We start from the raw sequence: 25,344 nt of genomic DNA on the forward strand, positions 1-25,344 counted from the left end.
GGTGATGTTTTCACTGGTCCTCAACAAAACTGGAAAAATAAGAACCATGCAATGAATTTTTCATGAAGTAGAAATTATTTCATTTTTAAATCATGAGATTATGGCCTATCTTCCTTCCTGGGTATATGTGGGGGAAAGATGTTAAAATGCCCTTATTTTTTTTTAAAAGATTTTATTTATTTATTCATGAGACACAGAGAGAGAGAGAGAGAGAGGCAAAGACACAGGCAGAGAGAGAAGCAGGCTCCATGCAGAAGCCTGACGTGGGACTTGAGAGAGAGAGAGAGAGAGGCAAAGACACAGGCAGAGAGAGAAGCAGGCTCCATGCAGAAGCCTGACGTGGGACTTGATCTGGGTCTCCAGGATCACGCCCTGGGCTCAAGGCGGCGCTAAACCACTGAGCCACCTGGGCTGGCCAAAATGCCCTTATTTTATAAAATGATATTGATAGAAGCAGGGATTTGAAACTTCATCTTTTGAATACTTTCACTCTATTCACTCTATTTCAATTACTTTAAAATAGTTCTAAGCTAATTTTAACTTTAAATTCAACTTTACATATTAAAATAAGTATTAGACAATTAATTACAAGTGTTTTAAATTATAGACCATATTGTATACTTGAAAATATCTTCAAACGAAACTGAACACAAGGTTGACTCTTCCTGGCATCCTTGTGCAGACTGAAATGCAAATCTTCATATGGACAAGGGAGTCAACAGCTTAATAAAGTAGGCTGGGTGGAAGTGCAGCTTCTGACTCCATGCTGCAGCATTCCAGGGCCGGAGAAAGGAAAAGAAGCCAATTTGCAAAACCTTGAGTGTAGCATTTAAGGGAGCAGGTCTCCCCCTGCTGGCAGTGGTGGTGGCAAAACGAGTCTTGAACACAAGGGGTACGGAGAACTCCAACTGGAAAGGACTCTTCAGCAAGAAGACATTGTGCTCTGATACCCACTCTCCTCATAGGAACCTTAGCCTAAATGTAAGCGTGACAGTAAAGATGAAAGAAGTCATGGCACCAAGGAAACCATCAACAAAGATGCTGATTTACAAACCCTGGCAAATGAACAAAGCCAGGAAGAAAATTTTTTTTTAAATTTATTTATTTATGATAGTCACAGAGAGAGAGAGAGGCAGAGACACAGGCAGAGGGAGAAGCAGGCTCCATGCACCGGGAGCCCGACGTGGGACTCGATCCCAGGTCTCCAGGATCGCGCCCTGGGCCAAAGGCAGGCGCCAAACCGCTGCGCCACCCAGGGATCCCAGGAAGAAAATTTTTTACATTGGTTTAGCTATATAAAAATATTATTCATTTAAAAAAATTACCTGTTTTTATGAATTGCTTATTTTATTTTTTAAAAAGATTTTATTTATTTATTTATTTATTTATTTATTTATTTATTTATTTATTTATTTATAGAGACACAGAGAGAGAGAGAGAGCGGCAGAAACACAGGCAGAGGGAGAAGCAGGCTCCATGCAGGGAGCCTGATGTGGGACTCGATCCGGGTCTCCAGGATCACATCCTGGGCTGCAGGCGGTGCTAAACCGCTGCACCACCAGGGCTGCCCCGAATTGCTTATTTTATATCATTAGTTATATAAATCCATACTCAACAAAAATCACACCTGTCAAATTAAATTGGTCTGATTTTGGTTCCATTAGCAAACTTGTCCTTAAAGTTCAAGTTATTGCTGCAGCATGAATGTCTGCTCATAAAACAGGTAAAATAAGGTAAGTCTGGTTTACTTGCACCTTTGGGGGACTAAAATAATCCTCACGCTTTGCCTTATTTCATTGATTCCCTGTTGCCTGGTATGCATTATGCCCTCATCTACTTCCATTATCGTAAATCCAACTTTTATCTGTCCTTAAAGCTTTACCTTCTGCTCTCTTCCTTCTCCGACAACAAAAAAACAACTGAAGGCTCTTTTTTTTCTTCCTTGATTTTATTAATTAGCTTATGGTCAGAATCCTCTGACACTTAACAACATTCTCACATAGTTTATTAGAGCATGTCTTTCCCATATCAGATTCTAAGGTGTCTGAAGACAAAGACTGTTTTATTCTGTCCCCCCCCCCCATAAAAAGAAGCAATATGGTTAATGGTTCAGATCTCTGACTTAGTAGTTTGTGTCATCAGTAGCATAAACCTCATTGCTCTCATATCTGTCAACTACAAATGATAGGAGCACCAACCTCATAAATTTGCAGAAGCATCGTGAGAGAATGCATGTTAAAGCTGCCTGGATCTTAATTACTTGATAATTGTTAACTATTGTTTTCACTCCCTCCATCCCCTCAACAAAAGCCTTACACGCTGTAGGCATTCAATTATTATTTGTTGGTGGGGCTTAGGCTAATAAAAACATTGATGTGGAGTAATGCATTAGCATTATCTGTGTCTAGAGGACTAACGTGATTAACCATGACCTAGCAGCGCTTAAAAAGGCTCGGATTACCAACACGGGGCGATTTCCTCCCCGTCCCGTGATCCCGATCCGGTGGTGGAATACAACTCTGTGATACTGGCAATGTGCTGCTATCATCTGCGAGGCCCAATAAGGTAGCCGTTTAGCTACACGTGGCCATGGAGGGTTTGAAATGAGGCTGGTGCAAATGAGGCGCTGGAAATTTTAGATTTCTTTTAAATATATATATATAATATAAACATATATATTATATATTTTTATAATATAAAAATATATACGTTATAATATATAATATATATTTTTATAATATATATTATATATATATATATATATATTTTTTTGAGAGCTAGAGCCTGAGCATGCACGGGGGTGGGGGTGGGGGTGGGTTGGGATTGGCTAAAGGAGAGGGAGAAGCAGGTTTCCTGCTTAGCAGGGGTCAGGGGCTGGCCTCCAGTCTCATGACCCTGGGATCACGGCCTAAACTGAAGGCAGAGGCTTAACCGACTCAGCTACCCAGTCATCTCTGAAATTTTGTAATTTTTTATAAAAGATTTCATTCATTTATTCATGAGAGACACACAAAGAGGCAGAGACGCAGGCAGAGGGAGAAGCAGGCTCCACGCGGGGAGCCCGACGGGGGGGCTCGATCCCGGGTCTCCAGGATCAGGCCCTGGGCCGAAGGCGGGCGCTAAACCGCTGAGCCACCCGGGCTGCCCTAAATAAAATCTTTAAAAAATAAACCATCGCTAGTGATTAAGCGGCGACTAGATAGGGCAGCTCTAGAAGTCGCCTCCACCTGTCGGTCCCTGTGCATGCACCTTAGAAGGACCGTCTCCTAATGAGGAGCCCTCCCTGCTCGGATGCAGGAGAGGTGATCCCGGCCCCTTTTCCTTGAGCTTCTGTACACGCGTGCTCGCTGTGACCCGTACCCACTTACAGCCCGCCAGCTCGCGCGGTCGCAGGGGGCAAAGCAAGCAAGCGTGCGTCCAACGACGCGGAGCCACCGACAGAAGCACCGACCGCGCCCCTGCCTCGTGCACCACCGTCTCCAGGTGGCTGGGAACGCCCGCCCCCCACGTGCCCGCCGGCAGGCCCGTCCGCACCGCCGGCCCGCGGGGGTCCCTGCGTACAGACCGGGAGCCACTCCCTCGGCCACCTCCGTCCGCTCGGGTCCGCTCCACGCCCGGCCCCCCGTGGCTCCTCCAAACCCCGCCTCGGAGCCGTGCCCGCCCGGCTCTGCGCTGGGGGAGGGGGCGGGGTGGGGAGGGGTCTCTAACCCTGACCCTGACCCTAACCCTGTACAAAATGGCGGCGAACCCGCGGAACCAACCATAGAGACGCCCGCCTTCCGCGGAGAGAGTGTAGGCCTCTTAGGGACGCCCGCGCCTCCCTGAGAGGCGTCCCGCCTCGCCTTCCGGTGGGGGGCGGGGCCCTTCTAGGAGAACCGTCGGCGGTCTCCATGGTGCCGGGTCCTCCGAGCCGAGTCACGTGGCCGGAGAGCGCCGCCGCGGAGGCGGAGGGAGGAGAAATGGGCGGGAGGCGCGCGGGTGGGGGTGGGGGTGGGGAGTAGCTCGAGACCCGGCGCCGGCGGGGTTGTCATGGAGCCGCGGGGCCGGGCTCGCGCATGCGCCGCCTGACCCGCGGGGCCGGTCGTGGAGAGGCGACCTCGGCCCTAGGTGAGAGTGGGAGGGCTGGGCCCCGGGGTAGAGGGTCCGCGCCGGGAGCGTGGGCCAAGGCGCAGGAGTAGCGGAGAGGAGGGAAGCGGCGTGGGCAAAAGAGAGGGCCAGACTCTGGGGGGACGGAGGGCCGAAAGGTGGGAGCAGGGGGCGGTGCGTCTGTCCCCCTTTTAGTCGGTTGCGGTGGCTGCGAGGGGCGCGGCTGCGTGGGCGAGGAGGCGGCGGGGCCCGGGGGCCGAGCGTGCCGAGCGAGTGGGGTACGCGGCCGGGGCGGCGGGGCCCTGGGCTGGGTCTGCTGGGCGCGGGCGGCGGCGAGCCCGCAGGCCTCCAGGGGCTCCGAGCAGAGGCGCGGGGAACGGGCAGGTGAGCGGGCGCGGGGCTGGCAGCGCGGGGAGGGCCCCGCGCCTCCAGGGTGGGGGTGCACGTAGGGCCCCTTCCTCGGCCCGGGACGCAGGGGTGCTGCCTTTTGCAGAGACCTGCTGTCACCCACTTGGCTGGCTGTGTCTCCCGGGTGGCCAGCTTGCCAGGTATGGTGCCAGCGCGTGGGGAGGTGGGGGGAGAAGGTGCGCAGCGCCAAGTGAGGAGTTAGTGCTTAGTGGGGGGAGGTTCGGGTAGTTCTGAGCCGGGCTCAGGGCACAGGCCGCAGCCGGGCTCCCTGTTATTGCCCAAGCCCTGGCAGTGCACATTGCCTGGGCGTTTGCCCCGGGAGTCTGGTGGTATGCCAGTCACAGCACAGTCCTAGGGTCTGCCCAGTTCTGCCCTGCTGAGCTGGCAGGCTGGTGGATGCCTGGAGGGTGCTCCTACTGTCTGGCACAGATGCAGCGTGGGCTGGTGCGAATGGGGAGGTGGGCACTGTTACTGTGAACCCTTCTGGGAAGCTGGGGATTTGGAGAATTTCTCTGATCTTATCTCCTCTTTGAAAGAGGAGAATGGAGGGAGCCATATCTGGTCCTCCAAACAGGACATCGTGTGGAATCGGGGTTTGGGATCTTTGACATAAATTTGCAGCCAAGTTGGAGAATGGAAGTGGATGTGAAAGGGGAGGATGAATATTTGAGATTTAGGTTGGGGGACGGGGTCCTCCCTCTGTTAACACACACAGACATTTCCCCCGAGTGGTATCTCCCACATGGACACCAGGAGAAAATAACTTCAGGGAAAAGCCAGTAATGTATTTATAATTCTAGCTGGGATTACTCATGATTTTCTGGGTGGTAAGGTCTTAATTTTTATGGCCTTGTGCTTTTTTTGTAATTAAGCCTCTGCTTGGGCTTTCACCTCACACCTCTGTCCATGCACGCATGTTATCCACGTGATGCATTTTAAAGGGAACTTGAGCTCTTGGGAAAGTTGCCAAGTGTCTATAAAAGGAAAGATCTGAGAGCAGCATTTCAGATCCTTTCCTTGTAAACCTTGGGTCTCCCTTTTATCAGAAGCCTAAATCTCCATAAAGATTGTGGATTAGACAACCTTTAATTCAGTTGGTGGATTTACCCCTGAGGTTTCACCTTAGAATAAGGGGTAGATGAGATACCTGTTTCTCACAGGAGACCAGACCTGGAAGTTAGATCTTGAGGTGATCATGGTGTTTGGAAATGCAGTCTTGACCTTCAAGCTGTTCAGGTATTTCGGTGACAGCTAAGCTGCTCTGCTGTCAGCGAGACTCAGCAGGACAGAAGATTTGTTGGAATGTATTATTCTGTTGAGGACCTCACATATTAATTGTGCAGGGTTGAGGTTGCAAAGATGGAAAAAAAAAAAAAGAGAACTCTTGAGGTTGAGGAGACAAATAACTAGACCCTAATGTAAGGAGTGTAAAAATAGAAGATCCAAGTGCTATGGAGCACTTGTTAGAATTTTATGTTATACTTATTTATATAAACTTCTGTATTTATCGATTCACTTTTTTTTTTTTTTAAGATTTTATTTATTTATTCGTGAGAGACACAGGCAGAGGGAGAAGCAGGCTCCATGCAGGGAGCCCGACGTGGGACTCGATCCTGGGTCTCCAGGGTCAGGCCCTGGACCGAAGGTGGTGCTAAACCGCTGAGCCACCCAGGTCACCCTCAATTCACTTTCTATTATGAGTTTCATGTGTACTCTTCCCTCTGGGAACATTTTGGACAATGTGTTACGGTTGCATTTAGAAGAGGCCCCTTTAGGGTCGATTCTGACAGTCTAAGGGTACTTAAGCTGGAGTCCTTTCAATGGAAAGTCAGACATGTGAGGACCTCAGATGTTTGTAAAGCAGGGTGCGTTAGTGGTTTCCAGTCTGTGCCAGGAAGCAGGAGATGGCATGGTGGGTGAGAGCTCAGTAACCCATTCCCAACTGCTAGTCAGCTTATGAGCATCTAAGTTCAATGTAAAATAATATTGAAGAGGAAAAAAAATCTTAAGGTTTTCAGACTGCTGGTTGCACGGGCCTTGGATTTGAGAGCGGTGGTAGTAAGTTCCCCCGCTGCGTGCTTGTCTCATGTCATGGGCCTCACGTGGCGCTGTGCATGAGTGGATCTGTTGTTCACTGGCTCATTGACGTCCCCAGTGCCACACCCAGGAAGGCAGTGCCTCTCCTCTCAGAGAGGACAGGTCAAGGTGGGATGATGTAGCCCTTCATTACCCATCCCATGGAAACCTTCCCAAGGCTTAAAAAGAACTCTACTTAGGACAGAGGCTTCCATGTTTTTAGTCACTTTCACATCCAAAGTAGTTTGCCTTTTTTTTTTTTTTTTAAGATTTTATTTATTTGAGAGAGAGAGCGAGAGCGTGAGCAGATGGAGAGGAAGAAGCAGATTCCCTGCTGAGCAGGGAGCCCAACGTGGGACTCGATCCCAGGACCCCTGGATCATGACCTGAGCCAAAGGCAGATTTTTAAACGACTGAACCACCCAGCCTCCCCTGTGTGCTGTTCTAAAGTGGATTATGCATTCTTTATTTCCAGCTGCCACCAATTTTCTGGGGCTTAACATTTTTGCATCTGTTCTCCTTTTAACCTATTGGCCAATGTTTGTGTTTTGATTCCACAATTAGTATTGTCCTGCACATTCTCAATGAGCCAGAAAATTCCTACATATCTTCTGTAGTTCCGTTGACCACACTAACAGTAACAGTAACAGTAGCAAGACCTTTTTCGTTGTCTTTTCAAAAGGATTATAGACCAAACTGGGGTGCTTTATCGAAAATACCTGTAAAATAATTCATCTCTAGTAAGGTAATGTGGAACTCTGCCAAGTGCTCAATTAGTTGCAACTAACATGAGCTACCCTTCCTGATCAAAATCAACAGCAGGGTCAGACTTGAATAAGTCTCATTGCCCATCCACAAGCTACATCTCCTTCCATTTTGAAGAAGCTTCGGGTTTACTTTCCATGGTATTACTTCAGAAAAATGAAACTATGCACATTTGTTGGGTTCCATACAAAAGGATCCTGATTAAATTAGAGATGCAGTTCTACATTTTGGTCTACTTTTTTTTTTTTTTTTTTAAGATTTTATTTATTCACGAAAGACACAGAGAGAGGCACAGACACAGGCAGAGGGAGAAGCAGGCTCCCCGCGGGGAGCCCAGTACGGGACTCAATCCCAGGACCCAAGATCATGACCTGAGCCAAAGGCAGATGCTCAACCACTGGGCCTCCCAGGTCTACCTTTTCAACTGGATTATTCATGCTGTCAAACATCATAGCTACCCACTAGAGATATCACTTTTCTATTGTGCTATGCAAGATTGCACAGTGCCATTGTGTATCTTGTGCACATGGTACTTAACTTGTGACCTGTGTAAGAGTGGTTTGACTGACTGAAGCGGGGAAGCCAGTCCCCTTGAATAAGTTATGGTCCAAATAGTTTTTACTTGGAGTTGTGTTTTGTTTTTTTTTTAAGATTTTATTTATTTGACAGAGCGAACACACAAGCAGGAGAAGTAACAAGCAGAGGGAGAGGGAGAAGCAGGCTCCCCACTCAGCAGGGAGCCCGAGGTAGGGCTCAATCCGGGGACCCTGAGGTTGTGAACTGAGACGAAGGCAGATGCTTAACTGACTGAGCCACCCTGGTGCCCCTGGAGTTGTGTTTAAAATTCAGTCTCATTCAGATGAGTTCCCTTTAGGGACACCTGGGTGGTCCAGCAGTTGAGCGTTTGCCTTCGTCTCAGGGCGTGATCTCAGATCATGATTCCGGGGTCCTGGGATTGAGTCCCACATCAGGCTCCCTGCATGGAGCCTGCTTCTCCCTCTGCCTGTGTCTCTGCCTCTCTCTGTGTCTTTCATGAATAAATAAAATCTTAAAAAAAAAAAAAAAGAAAAGATTTCCCTTTAGTCCACTTCTACTGTATGAAAAGTAGGAGCAAAATGATTGCTCGTAAACATCCTTGTCTTTAATTTTATCTTAAATTGCTCCTCTGCTTCTGGAGTAGTTGATGTTCTTCACTAGATCCTCTGCTAGGGAAATGTTCAGACGTGGCATTTCAGGGTATTCCAGATACAGTGCCCTTTGGCAGGGAGCTCGTGTTTCGCTCCACTCAGAAAGATGAATGGATGGAGCCGCAAGTGGACTGTGAATTAAAACATCACCAAGCATTGTTTATATCTAATATCTTTGTGCATTCATGGTGCTGTAACAAAACAGCACAGACTGCGTAGCTTATAAACAACAAAAATGTATTTCTCACAGTTCTGGAGGCTGGAAGTCCAAGATCAGGGGATGAGCACAGTCGTCTTCTGGGTCCCAGAATGTTCACAGTCCTGTGGTGGAAGAGGCAAGGGATCTCTCTGGAGTCTGGTTTATAGTGCACTAATCGAATTCACAAGGGCTCCACCATCATGATTCAAGCACCTCCCAAAGGCCCCACCTCCTAATGCCATCCTCTCTAGGGGTTAGGATTTCAACATATGAATTCTACCCAGTTTTCATTGCCCTTGCCATTTTTCCTGTCCTCTTTATCCCTGCAATGGCCTTTGTGGTCTTATGCCATCCTAACCACTGCCATTCCACAGGATTCAGATGTCCTTGTTAAAATATGTAGAATGTTCTCAGCCTCTGCCAGCCCTTTGAAGGGTTCATTTGTCTCATTCTTTTCACTGCTAGCCAAATTCTGGATCTGCTATGGACAAGGTGTGTCACTGGGGCAAGTCTAGGCTTCTTTAACTTCTCTGGGCTCCCCACTTGTACATGTGACAGTCTCCCTAGCGTCTCCACTCAGATGACCCACGGCCACTTCTCTCTACATGGCCAAGACTGGACCAGCCTAGCCACCCCACCCAGTCCCTCTGTGCAATTCTTGGGCTGCCTAGCTTAGGAAATGGTACCACCATCTACCTCCCAACATGCAATGACCAATTCCCATCAAGTCTTCTTTCTGAATAGATCTCCAGTCTGTTCGCTTCTCTCCATCTCCACTGCTACAACTTTAATTCACCCTGGCTACTGTGGTAGTATCTGAGTGATCTCAGTGCCTCTCTTACCTCCCTTCACTTTACTTTCAGTCCAGCATCCAAAATGCTTTTAAAATGCTGATCGAGGGCAACCCCGGTGGCTAAGAGGGTTAGTGCCGCCTTCGGCCCAGGGTGTGATCCTGGAGACCCAGGATCGAATCCCACATCGGGCTCTCTGCATGGAGCCTGCTTCTCCTTCTGCCTGTGTCTCTGCCCTTCTCTCTGTGTCTCTCATGAATAAATAAAATCTTTAAAAATAAAATAAAATGCTGACCGATCATGGGTTATGAGGCTCTGCCTGTTTGGCCCCCATCAATCTCTCTAGGCACAAGTGCATGGCCTTCTACCCCCCTCCCCCCCCTGCACTGTGCTCTGGACTCCCTGGTCTCCCAACTCTTTGAATGTTTCAAACTCTTGTTCCTTTAGGGCCTTTATGTGGCCACGTCCCACCCATCCCCCCCAGGCTAACTTCCGATCCAGCTACATGGCATTTCCTCAGGAAAGCCTTCCCTTGCTCAGCCCTCCCTCACCATCTCCGACTGTTAGCCCCTTCGCTTCATAGCTATTATCAAAAATAGTGATTAAGTAATTGTGTGATTACTGGATTAATGTCTTTCTGGTTCTCTAGATCAAAGCTCCAGCAAGGTAGTGACCATGTCTCTTCTGTGCATTTTGTATTGGCACAGCACAATAGCACAATGCCTGCTTCAGAGTGGGCAGTTGATAAATATTTCTCTTTTTTTTTTAAGAGTATTTATTTGAGAGAGGAGTAAGAGAGAGAGCACACATGAGTGGGGAAGGAGGAGAAGGGGCAGAGAGAGAGGGAGAAGCAAACTCCCTGCTGAGCAGGGAGCCTGATGGGAGGCTCAATGTAGGGCTTGATCCCGGGACTCCAGCCAGAATCATGACCTGAGCCGAGGACAGACGCTTAATTGACTGGGTCACCCAGGTGCCCCTTGATAAATATTTCTAAATGGCTGTCACTTATATGAGCCTCAACTTCCTCCTCTGTAAAATGGAATAGCAACCGAGGAGGACATTAACAGAGTAATATTGTGTGTGGACTTGTATAGAATCAAAGCACTATTATACACGATCTTATTTATGCAGGAAAGTTCTTTTTAAGCCAAAATGGAACATGCATATATGAGTTGTGTTTACTTTGTTCAGTACTTCATCTAAAGAAGTGAAAGGTTAATTTGAGCAACTATACTGTGGGAGTTGGCACTAAGTCCAGAGTCTGCCAGTGCATACTGGGAAGGCAAGCCTCGTCGGAGATGGGCATCACCACTCCTCCCTGCCTTGGGGCATGGGGTGAGTTACCCCTTCCAAAAAGCCTAATCAAGTGTGCCTTTGTTAGCACTTTACAAAGCTTCCACTGAGTGTGGTTTGTATGCCCTGAATTTGTAATGGAATTTGAGGGCAGGAGAGGACAGTGAACCTCCTTTTGGGTAGAAACCATTCTGCTGTGTAGCAAAGTGGAAGCTCATGTAAGCCGAGGCCTCTGAGAAAATACGAGGAAGTGGGCGAGGCCAGTGTTCTCTGCCCTCACCCTCTTCACCGCCTGGATCACCTGTGTCAGCTCTCCAGGCACTGTCTTCTTACGTAATTGTTGTTGTTCCCAGGGCAATCCAGAGGAAAGGAGGCCTGATGCATCCACTTCCAGCCCCGTAAAAGATGGAGAGGAAAAACCCATCCAGAGAGAGCCCCCGAAGACTCTCAGCCAAACTGGGCAAAGGCACAGAGATGAAGAAGGTGGCTCGTCAGCTCGGCATGGCAGCCGCCGAATCAGACAAGGACTCCGGATTTTCAGGTTAAAAACACCTTATTCCTTCCATGTTGCAATGAATGATTTGCCTGAAAAACGTCCTCCCTAAAATTCATTTGTGTGATAAACGTGGGAAGCTCTCATGTACAGGATAAATATCTGATCTCTTAAAATGGTAATTCTGGTGCCATATGGTGGGCTTCCCATCAGTCACCTGGGGTTGGTTCTGAAGGAATTGATCTGACATCTCTTTTCAACTCAGACTCTCTCAACTTTCAATCTTCTGTTTCCAACTGTTGCAAGTTGTTACTGGAAAAAAAATCTTTAAGTACTGGTAATCCTATTGTCTTAGCTCCTTTTTCATAGGAATAGCTACATGGCTGGAAAAAAAAGTACTACTGCATACTGTCACCCTGTAGCAAATGAAACAAAGTAGCATATGATTTAAGATAACTGTTTTTTGCTAAAAAAAAAAAAAAAAAAGTAATTTTAATGTTTAAAAACATTTCCCTCCACAACGCATCCCTGCATATCTGTGCATTTTGTATTTGGACTGTGGGACCCCTAGTGCGGTTCCAAACTTGAAAATCTATTAGAGACAAGAAAGTAGAACAGTTTTCAGTTTCCCTTGCTAGTTTGTTTTAGACCTTATCTGAAAGGGCTAGCTGCCTACACAGTGAATCTTTCAATTTTCACTGTCCTGGGCACTTTTATTTCCAGGTTTGAGGGTAATGGCTTAGAGATGGCTCTAGTGTCAATGTCTTTGGCTGAGAGGATGCAGAGAGATGATGGCAGGGAATTCTGGCTGGGTCAGCATCCTGAGAGTGGAGCCCCCTCCTAGAGGAAGATTTATGTTATCCAGCTTCACAGAGACTAATCAATCCATCTTGTTGATTTATTAATTTATAGTGAGAAATGCAGCTGTTAGGAAAATTAGAGTTCTCTTATCCCTAGATTGGTGTGTGTTCTCCCTGTAGGCATCCTGCATGGGAAGCCAAATTATAAATAGATTGTTGCTCAGAGAGAAACAGAGCACCAGCAAATCGAAGGATTAGAATAAGGACAGTCCAGGGAAGGAGGGCCAATTTATTAGCCCTTTGGGTTTTTCTTCTCTCTCAGCATTGTTTCCCAAGCTTGACTCATCATAAGGCTCATCTGAGGTTCTTGTTAAAAATAACGATCACCACCACCCAGGTATGTACTGATTCCCCTGAGGTCATCAATTGCCAAAGGAATATCATCAGTGTTATCATTTAATTAGCAGAATGCCTTCGCAAACTCACAAGGGAGTTGGAGGACCCACTGAGTAATAATAATGATGTGGACATTTGTATAGAATTTACCATATAAATTCTGCATAACCAATGGCTGGCTGGGAAGCCAGCTCCTGGTAGATAATGTTTGCCAGTTTCCATGGTGCATATACTTTCACCAGGACCAATTAATTTCAGGCTACAATGTGACCAAATATGGGGATGGGAAGATTTGGGGAATTAGAAAAGATGTGTACACTATCAGTCCTTGTGAGCTGGTAAGAACCAACTGCAGCACTTCAAGCTACATAGTTCACATAAAATTAATCATAACAACTATCCTGTAAGAAAGTACTATTATGTTCCCCATTTTAGAGATGAGGAAATTGAGGCACAGAATGATTACATAATTTCTGGAGCGCCTGGGTGGCTCAGTTGGGTAAGCCTCCAGCTCTTGATTTCGGCTCAGGTCATGATCTCAGGGTCATGGGATGGAGCCTGGAGTCAAGCCCTGCCTCAGGGTCTGCTTGTCCCCCTTCCTCTGCTCTTTTCCCTCCTCACTCACACGCGCGAACACACACACACACTCTCTCTCTCTCTCTCTCTCTCATAAATAAATAAATAAATAAATAAATAAATAAATAAATAAATAACTTTAAAAAATGTTTTTAAAAAAGAAAGATTAAATGATTTCCAAGTTCATGCAACTGGCCAATAGAGCTGGGATTTGAACCCAGGGATGTGTGATTCCAGAGGCCCCTACCTTTCTGGAACTGGTACACGATAACCCAGTTCTTAGTGGAAAGCTCTGATGAAATTGTTTAGGTTAATGTCAGCCAAATCCACCTCATTTATTCATTTATTCACTCAATAATTGATCGGAAGTACTCAATGATGGCGAATACACTTTGGCTGAGATGCTCACAGTTGCTGCACTGGAGTGAAAATATTCTGTGTGAGGACTAAAATAAACCTACATTTGGTATGACTATCACACCTTTTGGTGTTCTATAGGGCAACCACAAGATTCCCTTGCTTTGACATTCCGTATATACTGACCTTTGGCACAAACTCATCAGGGACTGGGCCAAGATTATGGCAGAAGTTTGGGTAGGCACATGGATACGCATGTAGTTCCTGTTATCTGAGTGGTAAGAATATTGCCATGGTTATTCTAGCCAGACTTTTATTGGTTAGGGTGGTGTATGAGTTTGTTAGGACTGCCATAGCAGTATCACAAACTGGGTGGCTCAAACAGCAAATTTATCATCTCACAGTTCTGGAGGCTATAAGTCTGAGATCAAGGTGTGGGCAGGGTTCATTCTCTGAGGGAGAATGAAAAAAAAAAATAGTGATCACCAGACTCCTCTCTGAGAGGTTGTGATGGCAAAGGTCTGGGGGAGGGCTTGAAAGGCAGGTTTCGCTTTTTACAAGTGTCTCTGGAGATTTCTGTGATCAGACTGGTTTGGGAACCATTGTAGGCCTAATGTCTCTCCTTTTTTCTCTTATTATCATGTTTTTCATGTTTTTCATATCATGAAGGTAATTGTATGCTCATTGTAGAAGCTTAGGAATTTAGGAACATGCAAAGAAGAAACTAAACATTATCTGTAACCGATTATTTCCAGTCTGTCGACATTTCGGTATTCCTTCCAACAACCTCAGCCTTGCCAGGCCACTTGTTTTGTAGTATGTCCCAAAGTCTGGATAGTTTTTCTGATAGTTGCCTTATTCTCTATGTAGAAGTTCTTTAAGAAGCATTGTGTTGTTCAAACATAAAGTGGGATTAAAAATAATCATTATGCCCCAGAAAGTGGCCCCAGTGAATGCCTCTGGCCACTCCTGGGCCAGGTGCCAGCGAGTGAGTTCATCAGTGCCTGTTACCTTGGAGTGTGATGGGATTTGTAAAACCAAGGTGGTTTTTCTCATTTGAATTATTTTCCCAACTTTATATTTTGAAAAATTTCAAATCTATACAAAAGGGAATGAATATCATGGGTGTCTTTCAGATTCACTGAGTGATACCATTTTGCCATATTGCTTTCTCTCTCAATACACATACACACCTGTTTCTGAGGTTTCTATTTCTTTTTTCTCTCTCTTTTTTTTTTTTTTTTTAATGATAGTCACAGAGAGAGAGAGAGAGGCAGAGACACAGGCAGAGGGAGAAGCAGGCTCCATGCACCAGGAGCCCGATGTGGGATTTGATCCCGGGTCTCCAGGATCGCGCCCTGGGCCAAAGGCAGGCGCCAAACCGCTGCGCCACCCAGGGATCCCTGAGGTTTCTATTTCTATTTCACCTGTTTCTATTTCTTATATATATATAAACATATATACGTCAGTACGAATCTCCTAAAAGAATGATGTTTTCTGTATGATTACATCAGTGTCACCAAGAATTTTCACATCAATATAGTTATTAATTAGCCACAGTCCGTATTCAGATTTTCCCCACTGTCTCAGTAATGTCTTTTATTAGCTGTTTGTTTTTTTGTCAGTTTGTTTGGATCCAGGATCCAGCTGAGGATTGTGTGTTTCATTCAGTTGTCTTTTTCAGTCTGATTTGGTCTAGAACAATGCCCTCATCTTTCCTTGCCTTTTCTTCCTTCCCTTCTTCCTTCTGTTTTCTGTTTTAATGACAGTGACATTTTTGAATGAATTAGGCATGTTGTTTTGTAGAATGTCTCACTCTTTGAATTTTTCTGGTAGTTTCCCCATTATTAGATCAGGATAAGCATTTTCGTTTTGCCAGAATACTACACTCTTGATGTTACATCTTTCTCCTTTTTCCTTCTCCTTTATTGAGTACCACTATGGAATTGTGGAATTCTTTTGTAATTCACTTTGTCAGTGCTATATCATTAATTCTTTTGATAGTCAGACTGTCCCAAACTTGGCCAGTGGGAGCTCCTTCTAGATAGTTCCTGTGACTTTTCTACTTGACCCCATTTGTGTTTGAGCACTTCCTTGCTTTCTGGGGCAATAAGAGTTCAGGCTCATCATGTACTTTTCACTGGCAAAGACTTGCATTGGACTAGCTGTTTCTCCAAGGATCCCTGTTTTTCTTTTTGGGCAGAATGGCATTTAGAAATCAAGATCCATGCACTAGGTATGCATTTTGCTTCTGAGGTCCTTTGTTTCTAGCTCTGTTCACCAGAGGTGCACATTTGGAATACTTGTGCTTTGTGAAAATCCACCTGCCTGGGCACCAGACAATTGGTTCAGTAGACTGAAGGGAGGACCCCCAACATCTATAAATTCTGAAAAGCATCACCAGAGATTCTGATTAAATGCAAGTATTGACAGACTCATTTAAATTATGGTCACATTTCTATCCTGCCTAAGCCAAATTACTCTGAGCTTCTTGATGAGTATTTAGTGTATTCCCAGACTCCTCTCTAGCAGGGTTAGAGCAGTCTCTTGGTTTACTCTGGCAGGTAGCTAATTAAGTCCTTTTTGTATGGATTTCACATCGGGAAATCTCATTTTCTTCACCTCAGAGATTATCTTTCTATCTCTCATGGGGCAGGATCCCCAGGAGGCACGCTCAGCATGCATTTAGGATATCAGCACCTCCTTTGTTGGAGGTATTGGGTGGAGGTGGGGGTAATAGAGACACATTTTATTTTATTTTATTTTTATTTTTTATTTTTTAAAATTTTTATTTATTTATGATAGTCACAGAGAGAGAGAGAGAGAGAGAGAGAGAGGCAGAGACATAGGCAGAGGGAGAAGCAGGCTCCATGTACCGGGAGCCCGACGTGGGACTCGATCCCGGGTCTCCAGGATCGCGCCCTGGGCCAAAGGCAGGCGCTAAACCGCTGCGCCACCCAGGGTTCCCTACATTTTAAATTTCAGCTTTGATGATCTTACCCAGAATTGTACAATTAACAAATTTAGGATGGAGCTCTTTAAATTTCATCATGGATGCATGTTTTGAGGTTTACAGGTTGGTTTTGTTTTGTTTTTATTATGCTATCTTGTGGTGCCCAGCCCTTCTACAGGTCTTCATCCTGCCCCACGGCACACACACAGTCCCCTCCCCTTTCAGCGACAGATTCTTGAAAGTAATGATGTAACTTTGAAGCCTTCAATCTGTTTCTTCTGTAGACTGGTGATGATGACTTTTACAAAAACCTAACTGATGCAAGTTTTTGTCTGTAATAGAGATAGAAAGGAAGTCTGCTGTCCTAGGGCAGTGCTTCATAATTTTTTGGGGTAGGAGGGGTTATTGTGTATTTGGTTGAGAATACAATGAAAGCTAAAGACCCATTCAGAAAAATTCACAAAAACCACCTATCACAAATGTTCCATTCCATTCCATCCCGAGAAGTCTGTTAACTCCTTAGAAGATCTGCTTAGGAGCCCCTAGCCTAGATCCTATGCGAACTGACCATTCTTCTGCCCACCAGATGGGAGCTCAGAGTGTCTGAGCTCAGCAGAGCAGATGGAATCCGAGGACATGCTGAGCGCCTTAGGCTGGAGCCGAGAAGACAGGCCAAGGCAAAACTCCAAGACTGCAGGCACGGCCTTCCCGGCACTGTCCCCGATGGTTGTAATGAAGAATGTGCTGGTCAAACAGGTGAGGAGGGCTACTGTCTCCTAATGTGTCTGCACATTAAAGTGTCTGAGCTTCCTGTACAGTGCCTCTCCCTCTCCGTCAAGGAGAGATTTTAGAAGCAGACCACTGGAACCACACTGATGCCTCCTTCTGTCCGGGGGAGATGATGTTTCCTTTCAGCTACTGACAGTGTTTTCAAAAGGACTACAATAATCATGACCCATGTTCCCATTTTCCAGACAGTAGGACTCCTCTATTTCTGTGTTCCTGGTTCATCCAAAGGGACCTCAGAATTCTCTAGTCAGGAGCAGGAATGTCGTAACTTTTAATGTTGCATTCCAACATATGGCAGAACTGAGGATAGAAATAAAAGAATCTCTTTTTAACTTGAGTTGCCCTTGAATTGAGAAATGCAGGATGTATTAATTTGAGAAGTAGAGACAACTTCCATGTTCTCTCAAAGCCATGTCATTAGTGAGAAAGCAGCTCTTTGGTTTAGGTACAGTTATCCCAGTAGAGTCCATATGACATTGTTTTGGAATTGAAAAGTACCCTGTTTCAGGCTTTATTACACAACTATGCATATTACATGATTATTGTCTGGATATGAAAGAAAAGAAGACATAGAAATGAAAATGTAAGCTCAGCCCATTGTGTGGAAGTAGAGAATTCAATCATGTGAACTTGCCTAAAGAACATGTAACCTCACCCTTCTTTGCTCTAAAGCCTATCAGTTCTCGCATGGGTCCACTGATGAGGCTGCTTGCAGCTAGTGAAGCTGGAAAATGTGGCTTTGTGTTGTTGACCTTCCCACCTTAGGTAGAAGAAGAACATGGCGAGAGCCTAACGAGAAACCCTAAGGTCTGAACTGTTTACCTTGTTATTATAGAGGAACACAAACTGATTTTCAACAAGGCAACCTAGTGACTTTGGGGAAAGAACTTGAAGATTTTTACTTGGCAGATCACATTTCAGCTGGAAGCATAGTTGTCCTTATTGAAACAAAGAGAGGAGATAAAGACATGAGATGGAGCCCGTAGTAGATCGTCCAGGTCCCCCCTCCCCCCGCCCATGTTTGCTCCTTGCTTCTGGGGTTTCTTTTTCTCCCCGCCTTCCTCTCCTTCTCTCTTCTTGCTCTCTTCTGTTGTCTGTTTATGTGCCTTCTTTGTTGTAGGCGAGGCTGGCAGCTCCTGAGGGCTGAGGGTTGAGCAGTGAGGAGGCTTTTCCAGCAAAGCAGCATTCCTTAGGATCCTTTGGGAGGGCTGCCGGGCTCCAGGCTCTGTTGGGAGCTGGGGGGGGGGGGGGGGGGGGGGCGGGGGGGAGGAGGCTGACCTAGCTGAGCAGTCTAGGAGTTTTGTGTTTTCAGACATGTTAGAATCCAGCACGTTCCAAAATGAAAATAATTGTATGCTTTAAAAAAAAAAAATCCCTGCCTATTGTGTAATGTCTTGATTATTGCTGCTTGCTTTTAGGTGTTTTTCTTTGGAGGGTCTGATTCCCTCTGCTGCTGGACTATGTGATCTTGCACATAATTACCCGACTATGAACTTCAGTTTGCTCATCTTTAATGTGGAGGCTTTATGTGAAATGATTCTGAGATCCTATCTAAGCCGAAATTCTTGACCTGTGTTCTCTCAGATATAATACGTTGTCGAACCTAATAATCAGAACAAATAAGCTAAGTATCAATGAGGGCAGTGGGCACACAGCTGCATTGGGAAGAACGGTGCACTGAAATCATCTTGGGAGCTCAGTGAGTGAGTTTTTGGATCTGTTTGCCTTGTCAGTCTTGTCACTTATGGCATAAGTGACTAAGGGGATAGTTTTGCTGAAAACTGAAGTTTTACTCCTGACAGAGTAGGCTAGGCTGATCTCTGCTTCAAAAGACCCTTAATTTTGGATCTCTGACAAGGAAGTGTGGTTGCTGGGCCTGGCACTGCTTGCTTATGCATATGCCCGGGTGTGTTTGAACACCATCTGGGCTCCAGAATGAGCTCTCTGGGTCATCCTAGCCTTTGTACAGATAAACTGTAGTTGAATTTGGGCTAAAGTTCCTAGCCAGGCGTCCAAGAAGCTGAAGTGTATGCAGCATGGTGTGCAGATGTGGGAAGCAAGTCCATAGCTTTCTTAAATGACCCCACTGGAGATTAGAACCTCTGTTGGATTCTCCCTTCCTAGCGTCATCTACATGCATATTTTTGGGTCTAGGTTTTAACTGGACTGGCTTTTAAATATTAGGGATAAGTAACTATGCCCTTCTTTGTTAGATTTCCATCTGAATCAATACTTTTAGAAAAAAGTGTATATTTGAGGGGTAACATAATGAAAGCAGTGTAGCGAGTGGTTGGGATGGTTTTAGGCTCAGACCAAGGGTCGAATCCTAGCTTCACCACTTAGTAGCTTGGAGACTTAATGCAAGTTATTTCCACTTTCTGAACCTCAATATCTTTATTTATGAAAGGAAATGGTATAATTCCACATGGGTGTTAGGGAGATGAAATGAGAGTGCCCACATAAACTATCTCACACACAGTGCCCGCCCGCAGTAAGCACCATGTAAGCACTGTCAGCTTGAATGGCTTTCTGGTTACTGGGCGTCACTGACCCCAAAAACAGGGGCCCCAGCAATATGTAACTCTCTAACCAAAAGTCCTTTCAGGAACACTTGGGTGGCTCAGTCAGTTAAGCATCTGCCTTCAGCTCAGGTCATGATCTCAGGGTCTTAGGATCAAACCCCGCATTGGGCTTCCTGCTCACCAGGAGTCTGCTTCTCCCTCTCCCTCTGCCTGCTGCTCCCTCTGCTTGTGCATTCTCTCTCTGTCAAATAAATAAATAAATACATCTTAAAAAAAAAATCCAAAGAGGTCACAGATATAACTAAATAAAGACAGACTTTGTTGTAAAGACACATTTATAGTCTTGAGATGAGCACATTTTAACAGGTCAGGACATCGTAACTGTCCATATTTCATTGACTCAGTTGTGTCATTACTTCACCTATCTACAATTTCTTTTCCTGAGAAAGGTTTAAAAAAAAAAAAACAAAAAAACCCCAAACTGCTGATACCGGACTCTGTCAGATTTTCAAGCCACTTCTGCAGTCATGTTCTTGAGAAGGGCTACCCCATATGTGAGGGATGGGCACCTGACAGAGGCTTCAAGTGCCTCTCCCCTCGGCAGGTAATGGCAGTGTGCTGCTCTTCTTTATTTGCAGGGCAGCAGCTCATCCCAGCTCCAGTCGTGGACTGTCCAGCCCTCCTTCGAAGTGATCTCAGCACAGCCACAGCTCCTGTTCCTTCATCCACCCGTGCCGTCTCCTGTCAGCCCGTGTCACACTGGCGAGAAGAAATCAGACTCCAGGAACTACTTGCCCATTCTAAATTCTTATACGAAAATAGCCCCCCATCCAGGCAAAAGGGGCCTTTCCCTCAGCCCAGAAGAAAGAGGAGAAAGTGGGATGCAGAAGAAAGTCTGTACTGAGAGACTTGGGCCGAGCCTGTCTTCCAGTGAGCCAACCAAGCCTGGTGCCGTGTCCCCCAGCCCCCCAGCGCCGGCACCACCCGGCGCCAAGCTTGCCGAGGACTCCGCTCTGCAAGGTGTGCCCTCACTGGTGGCAGGTGGAAGTCCACAGACTCTTCAGCCGGTGTCCAGCAGCCACGTGGCTAAAGCCCCCAGCCTGACCTTTGCATCCCCTGCTAGCCCTGTCTGTGCATCAGACAGCACTCTGCACGGCTTAGAGAGCAGCTCCCCACTCTCTCCACTGGCAGCCAACTACAGCTCACCCCTGTGGGCTGCTGAGCACCTCTGCCGCAGCCCCGACCTTTTCGCCGAGCAGCGGCAGAGCAAGCATAGGCGCTTTCAGAATACCCTGGTGGTCCTGCACAAATCTGGTCTGCTGGAGATCACTCTGAAAACCAAGGAGTTGATTCGTCAGAACCAGGCAACTCAGGTGGAGCTAGACCAGCTAAAGGAGCAGACCCAGCTGTTTATAGAGGCCACCAAGAGCAGGGCTCCTCAGGCGTGGGCCAAGCTACAGGCATCCTTAACATCAGGGTCTGGTCATACCGGCGGTGACCTAGAAGCGTTCTCTGACCACCCAGACATGTAACCCAGAAGGCATAGTTTCCTGTTACTTGAGTGGTTCTTTTTAACTCTTTGGCTGTTTTTACTCCTGTTTCCCAAAGCTTTTCCTTCTACACTTAAAGTGTTGGGCAGTTCACTTAGGAAGCCACAAGCCAGTACCTGGCTGCAATCTTAACCATGTGGTCTGTGCACAGTTTACATATGTCTCCATTCCTCTGAGGACCTCAGATTCGGAGCACTCTCAAGTCCCCTTTCCTTAGCCTGCAGGCACTTTGATGGGTCACAGAGCAAAGCAGGAGAGATGGTTGTGTGGGGCTCTTTTGGCTGTCGCCTCCCACCATCCCACTCACTCACTGTGAGCAAGGGTACAGTGACAGGGAGGAGCACACGGAGTGATACCTGTCAAGCCAGGGAGTAGGTGACATAGTGACATAAGCATCCCTTTGTAGATCTTCCCTTGAACGTCTTAGTCACAGAGGAAAATACGAGGTGTGCTTGCATCCCACAAGGCATCGTGCCACCTGGGCAAAACCCAAAATGCCTCAGGCACAGGTTGGGCCAAGGGTACAAGCGCTTAATCATGTGATGCTTTGTCTTCCTAAACTGGAAAGTCGAGAGGAGAGTAGCACCATTGAACTCTTAACACTTAAATCACAAGCCAGATTTCATTTAAACTGGTAGTCAAAATACTTCAGATTTTTAAAGTATGGAATGGATTCAGTACCATCTGGAATTACAATTGCTGAATTGCTTTTTTGACTTAGAAGAAAGTAGACATGGCCAGCATCTCTTGGTTGGGAGCTGGAGGATTCTGGAAATTTATGCTTCCTGTTGTCGTCCCCCCCCCCCCCACCTTTTTGAAACAATGCAACCTGTTTTATGTGTGAAAATCTCAAAAGATAGCTTCATGGTTTCTGAGAATGTAAATTAACTCTCTGCTGCCACCTTTTTTCCCCCTTTTGTTTTTGTAAAAGAGGAAAGAAGCGATTACTGAGTTTGATAAATTTTGAATTAAAACCATCCTGAGGTTATGAAGTCCCCAGAATATTGGAAACCATTCTTCATACTGATTTTCTTTTCCTATCCAAAATTTTTGTTTGTCACATGTCATAGTGACGCAGAGCACTTGTGGAGCAGAGTCTTCGTGTTTCCTTCATGCGTTGGATGTCGGCAGCAAAGCCAGAGGTGTAGTGTTGGTTCTCTGAAGTTCATCTAGAAATGGAGAGTGTGATGGAATTCCCAGATGATTCCCATTCTTTCAGCTTCATGGTAAAGGTAAATGGGATTTCTGAGTAGTACCATATCAGATTTTTTTAATCTCATTTAAACATTTCATCCTCTTGAAAATCTCCATACAAATTACCTTAATAAGAAATTCTATATGACCAGCTTCATCTTTTCTGCAAAGAAAAATGTCCTTGAAATTTTACCAAGGCCAGAAGCTAATGCTCACCTTCACCTGGTAGTTAGAACTATAACATAGTTTTTAAATTTCAAGGCTTCAGATGGCCTAGAGTTTGTTATTAGACATGTATGATTTAGATATGACCAATTTAGAAATAGCTTGGTAAAATCTCTGCCGTGTCCTGATCAGTGCAGAATTATTACCTGCCATTTGCTTTCTGAAAGAGTTTCAAAATCCCAGCAAATGTGTCTTTAAACAGACTCTCAGCTCCTTTGAATATTCTCTTGGCCCACTCCCTGTGCCTCCCCTGAATCTGTGTGGTACTACGACAGCTCCGCTCTGTGCACCATGCTAGGAAGCTTCCTTTTTGGCAGAAAGTATTTGGCAGCAAAGCTGCAGAGACAGGTGCATTCAGAACAGCCTGGGCGCCAGTCATGAGTCTTACTGAGTGTCAAAAATCTGAACATACTTGCTGAGAACCAAATTTATTCTATCGGAAAAACCCTCTGTGGAGCTATAAGCCTCTTGGACTCTTCTTCCTAGACTAAGGTTTGCATTTCCCTTCCTGTTATGGTAAAAGATGATGAAAGCCACCATTGATCCTCACTGCTGAGTGGCAGGGAGAAGCAGCACCTCCCCGGCTCTTCTCTGATCGTGTGACTTAGTGCTGGAAGTCTCTCTAGGCTGTTAGCATGGGTGTTCTTTCCCTAGTGGAGCTGTAAGCAGATGAAGCCAAAAAGGGAAGCTAGTTCTTGGAAGAAGAGGTCCACTGAAGCTCCCAGACATTTGGGGCCAGACGCCAGATCAGCAAATGGAGGAACCTCGGAGTAGACCAGAAGGATCTCCATTGGTTGCACAAGGCTGTAAGTAGTGATGGTCTTAGCGAGCATGATTTGATCTGATATGAAATACTGTGGCAGAGCTACTGTTTTCTGAAAGTGAGAAGCAATTCTTAGTTTAGACCAACCCTTAAAGAGAACTTTTGGCAGATCTGGTTGGCAGTGGTGAGACACATCTAGAAAAAGCTGCTCATGGAACTAGTTATGGGAATGGAGTTTAATAACATTTGTAATTTATTACACTCATGGCTTTTTATTGATTATAGTATTGTCTGACTTTACTATGATTCCTTCAACAGAAAAGTTAACTCTTGTGCATATATTGAAGTGTTTTTCCTGCTATGAATTCTTTAGGATAGAGATTTATTTACCAAATGTGAATTCTTTTGAGGAAGTATGAAGTTTTGTAGAAATTGACTGTGAAATGTCAGAGAAAAATAAAAGTCACTTACATGAAAACTATTTGGCCTTTTTGCTTTGTAACTGCTAAAAATACTAAGTGAAATCTAGAGTAAGGGGGCATCTGGGTGGCTCACTGGTTGAGCGTCTGCCGTCCGGGGCTGATCCTCAGGTCCTGGGATCGAGTTCTGAATTGGGCTCCCCACCAGGAGTCTGCTTCTCCCTCTGCCTGTTTCTCTGCCTCTATCTCTCATTAGTGAATAAATAAAATCTTTTAAAATTAAAAAAAAAATCTAAGTACAATCGACCCTTGAATAGCATGGGTTTGAATGGATCCACTTATCCATGGAAGTCTTTTGATAAGGACAGTATAGTGCCACACATGTCACTTCCTCATGGTTTTCATAATTTTTCCTTTCGTCCCGCTTACATAATTGTAAGGATACAGTCTATCATACATAGAACATATAGGTGTTCATTGACTGTTTATGTTACTGGTGAGGCTTCCAGTCGACAGTAGGCTTTTAGAATTAAGGTTTTGGGGAGTCCAAACCTATACATGGATTGTCAACTGTGTGGGGTGTTGGCACCCCAACATCCATGTTCAAGACTCAAGTGTGTTTAAGTTTCAAACAGATGTACTCAGGTCACTTGAGAATGTGGGGATTAGATACTGAACTGGTGTGAACTTGAAGTGCAGGCAATCTTAAGGCAAACGAAGAGTCCAGTGTTCCCCAGCATCTTGGAAGTTTATTATTGGGTAGGTTGAGAGGGGTGAGAGGTGGATACAATCCAACGATTTCTTCTGACCTGACACTTTCACAGTTGTCTGGGAATAACAGTTGTCTGCTGAGATAAATTCATGCAACATTAAATGAAGTTCTATCATGGAGGCCGTTAGCAAGTACAGCTCTAGGCTTCCCCCCCACCCCATGCTTTTTTTTTTTTCTTTTTTTTAAGATTTTATTCATGAGAGACACAGAGGCAAAGACATAGGCAGAGGGAGAAGCAGGCTCCCTGCGGGGAGCCAGATGGGGGACTCAATCCCAGGGCCCTGGGATCACGACCTGAACCAAAGACAGACGCTCAACCACTGAGCTACCCAGGTGCTCTACTCTGCTTCTTAGAGTTGATTCCTAATGCTCTGCTCTTCCCTGCTCCCCAAGGCCAGTCAAGCCACTTCCTCCCCAGATTTTTAAGATGCTGGAAAAATAAAAGCTTATCCTCACTTAAAGGCCTAGAGGGTTGCCAGAGTCTGATTTTTAACAGCATTGTTTCTGTCCTACACAATTTTATAAGTGACTTTAAAATGTATGGCTGTACAACCACTTAGATGAAATGTCAAGATGGCTAGAGAAGGCCCCTTCTGAAATTGAGAACCATCTTCCCATAAGAAGTGGCATACATAGAGGCAGACCACAAAAAGTGGACCTTGAGAGACTAAGGTGAGCGAGGTTATTTGAGCTCGTGGCCCCAGCCCCTTGGACTGATTCCTGTCCAGGG

The 25,344-nt window shown here is 45.7% G+C and overlaps 2 protein-coding genes across 11 annotated transcripts in view; both read left to right on the forward strand.

Annotated features, from left to right (window-relative positions):
- Positions 1 to 3,977: 3,977 nt before the first annotated feature.
- CIPC (CLOCK interacting pacemaker) lies at positions 3,978 to 23,904 on the forward strand. 4 transcript variants are annotated; one of them, XM_072839466.1, is made up of 4 exons: positions 3,978 to 4,107; positions 11,159 to 11,346; positions 16,967 to 17,136; positions 20,330 to 23,904. In XM_072839466.1, the coding sequence occupies exons 2-4, from the start codon at positions 11,211 to 11,213 to the stop codon at positions 21,221 to 21,223; spliced, it is 1,200 nt and encodes a 399-aa protein (XP_072695567.1). In that variant the 5' UTR covers positions 3,978 to 4,107; positions 11,159 to 11,210; the 3' UTR covers positions 21,224 to 23,904. The 4 variants fall into 4 exon arrangements, with proteins under 4 accessions (XP_072695567.1, XP_072695568.1, XP_072695569.1 ...); XM_072839467.1 differs by lacking the exon at positions 3,978 to 4,107 and adding an exon at positions 4,110 to 4,244; XM_072839468.1 differs by lacking the exon at positions 3,978 to 4,107 and adding an exon at positions 4,370 to 4,470.
- Positions 22,345 to 25,344, forward strand: part of TMEM63C (transmembrane protein 63C) — a 131,382-nt gene continuing 128,382 nt past the window's right edge. For all 7 annotated transcript variants that reach the window (XR_012036970.1, XM_072839458.1, XM_072839455.1 and 4 more), the window contains exon 1: positions 22,345 to 22,473. The gene's annotated coding sequence lies outside the window, so the exon portion shown is untranslated. The remainder of the gene's footprint in view (positions 22,474 to 25,344) is intronic.

Source organism: Canis lupus, chromosome 9 (assembly GCF_048164855.1).
Source record: "Canis lupus baileyi chromosome 9, mCanLup2.hap1, whole genome shotgun sequence".
Classification (NCBI taxonomy): Eukaryota; Metazoa; Chordata; class Mammalia; order Carnivora; family Canidae; genus Canis; species Canis lupus.

Excerpts from the sequence above, each read along its gene's own strand:
- CIPC (XM_072839466.1), top strand. The coding sequence starts at position 11,211 with ATGGAGAGGAAAAACCCATCCAGAGAGAGCCCCCGAAGACTCTCAGCC. Across the intron at positions 11,347-16,966 it reads CAAGGACTCCGGATTTTCAG|ATGGGAGCTCAGAGTGTCTG; the intron begins GTTAAAAACACC and ends TCTGCCCACCAG. Across the intron at positions 17,137-20,329 it reads AGAATGTGCTGGTCAAACAG|GGCAGCAGCTCATCCCAGCT; the intron begins GTGAGGAGGGCT and ends CTTTATTTGCAG.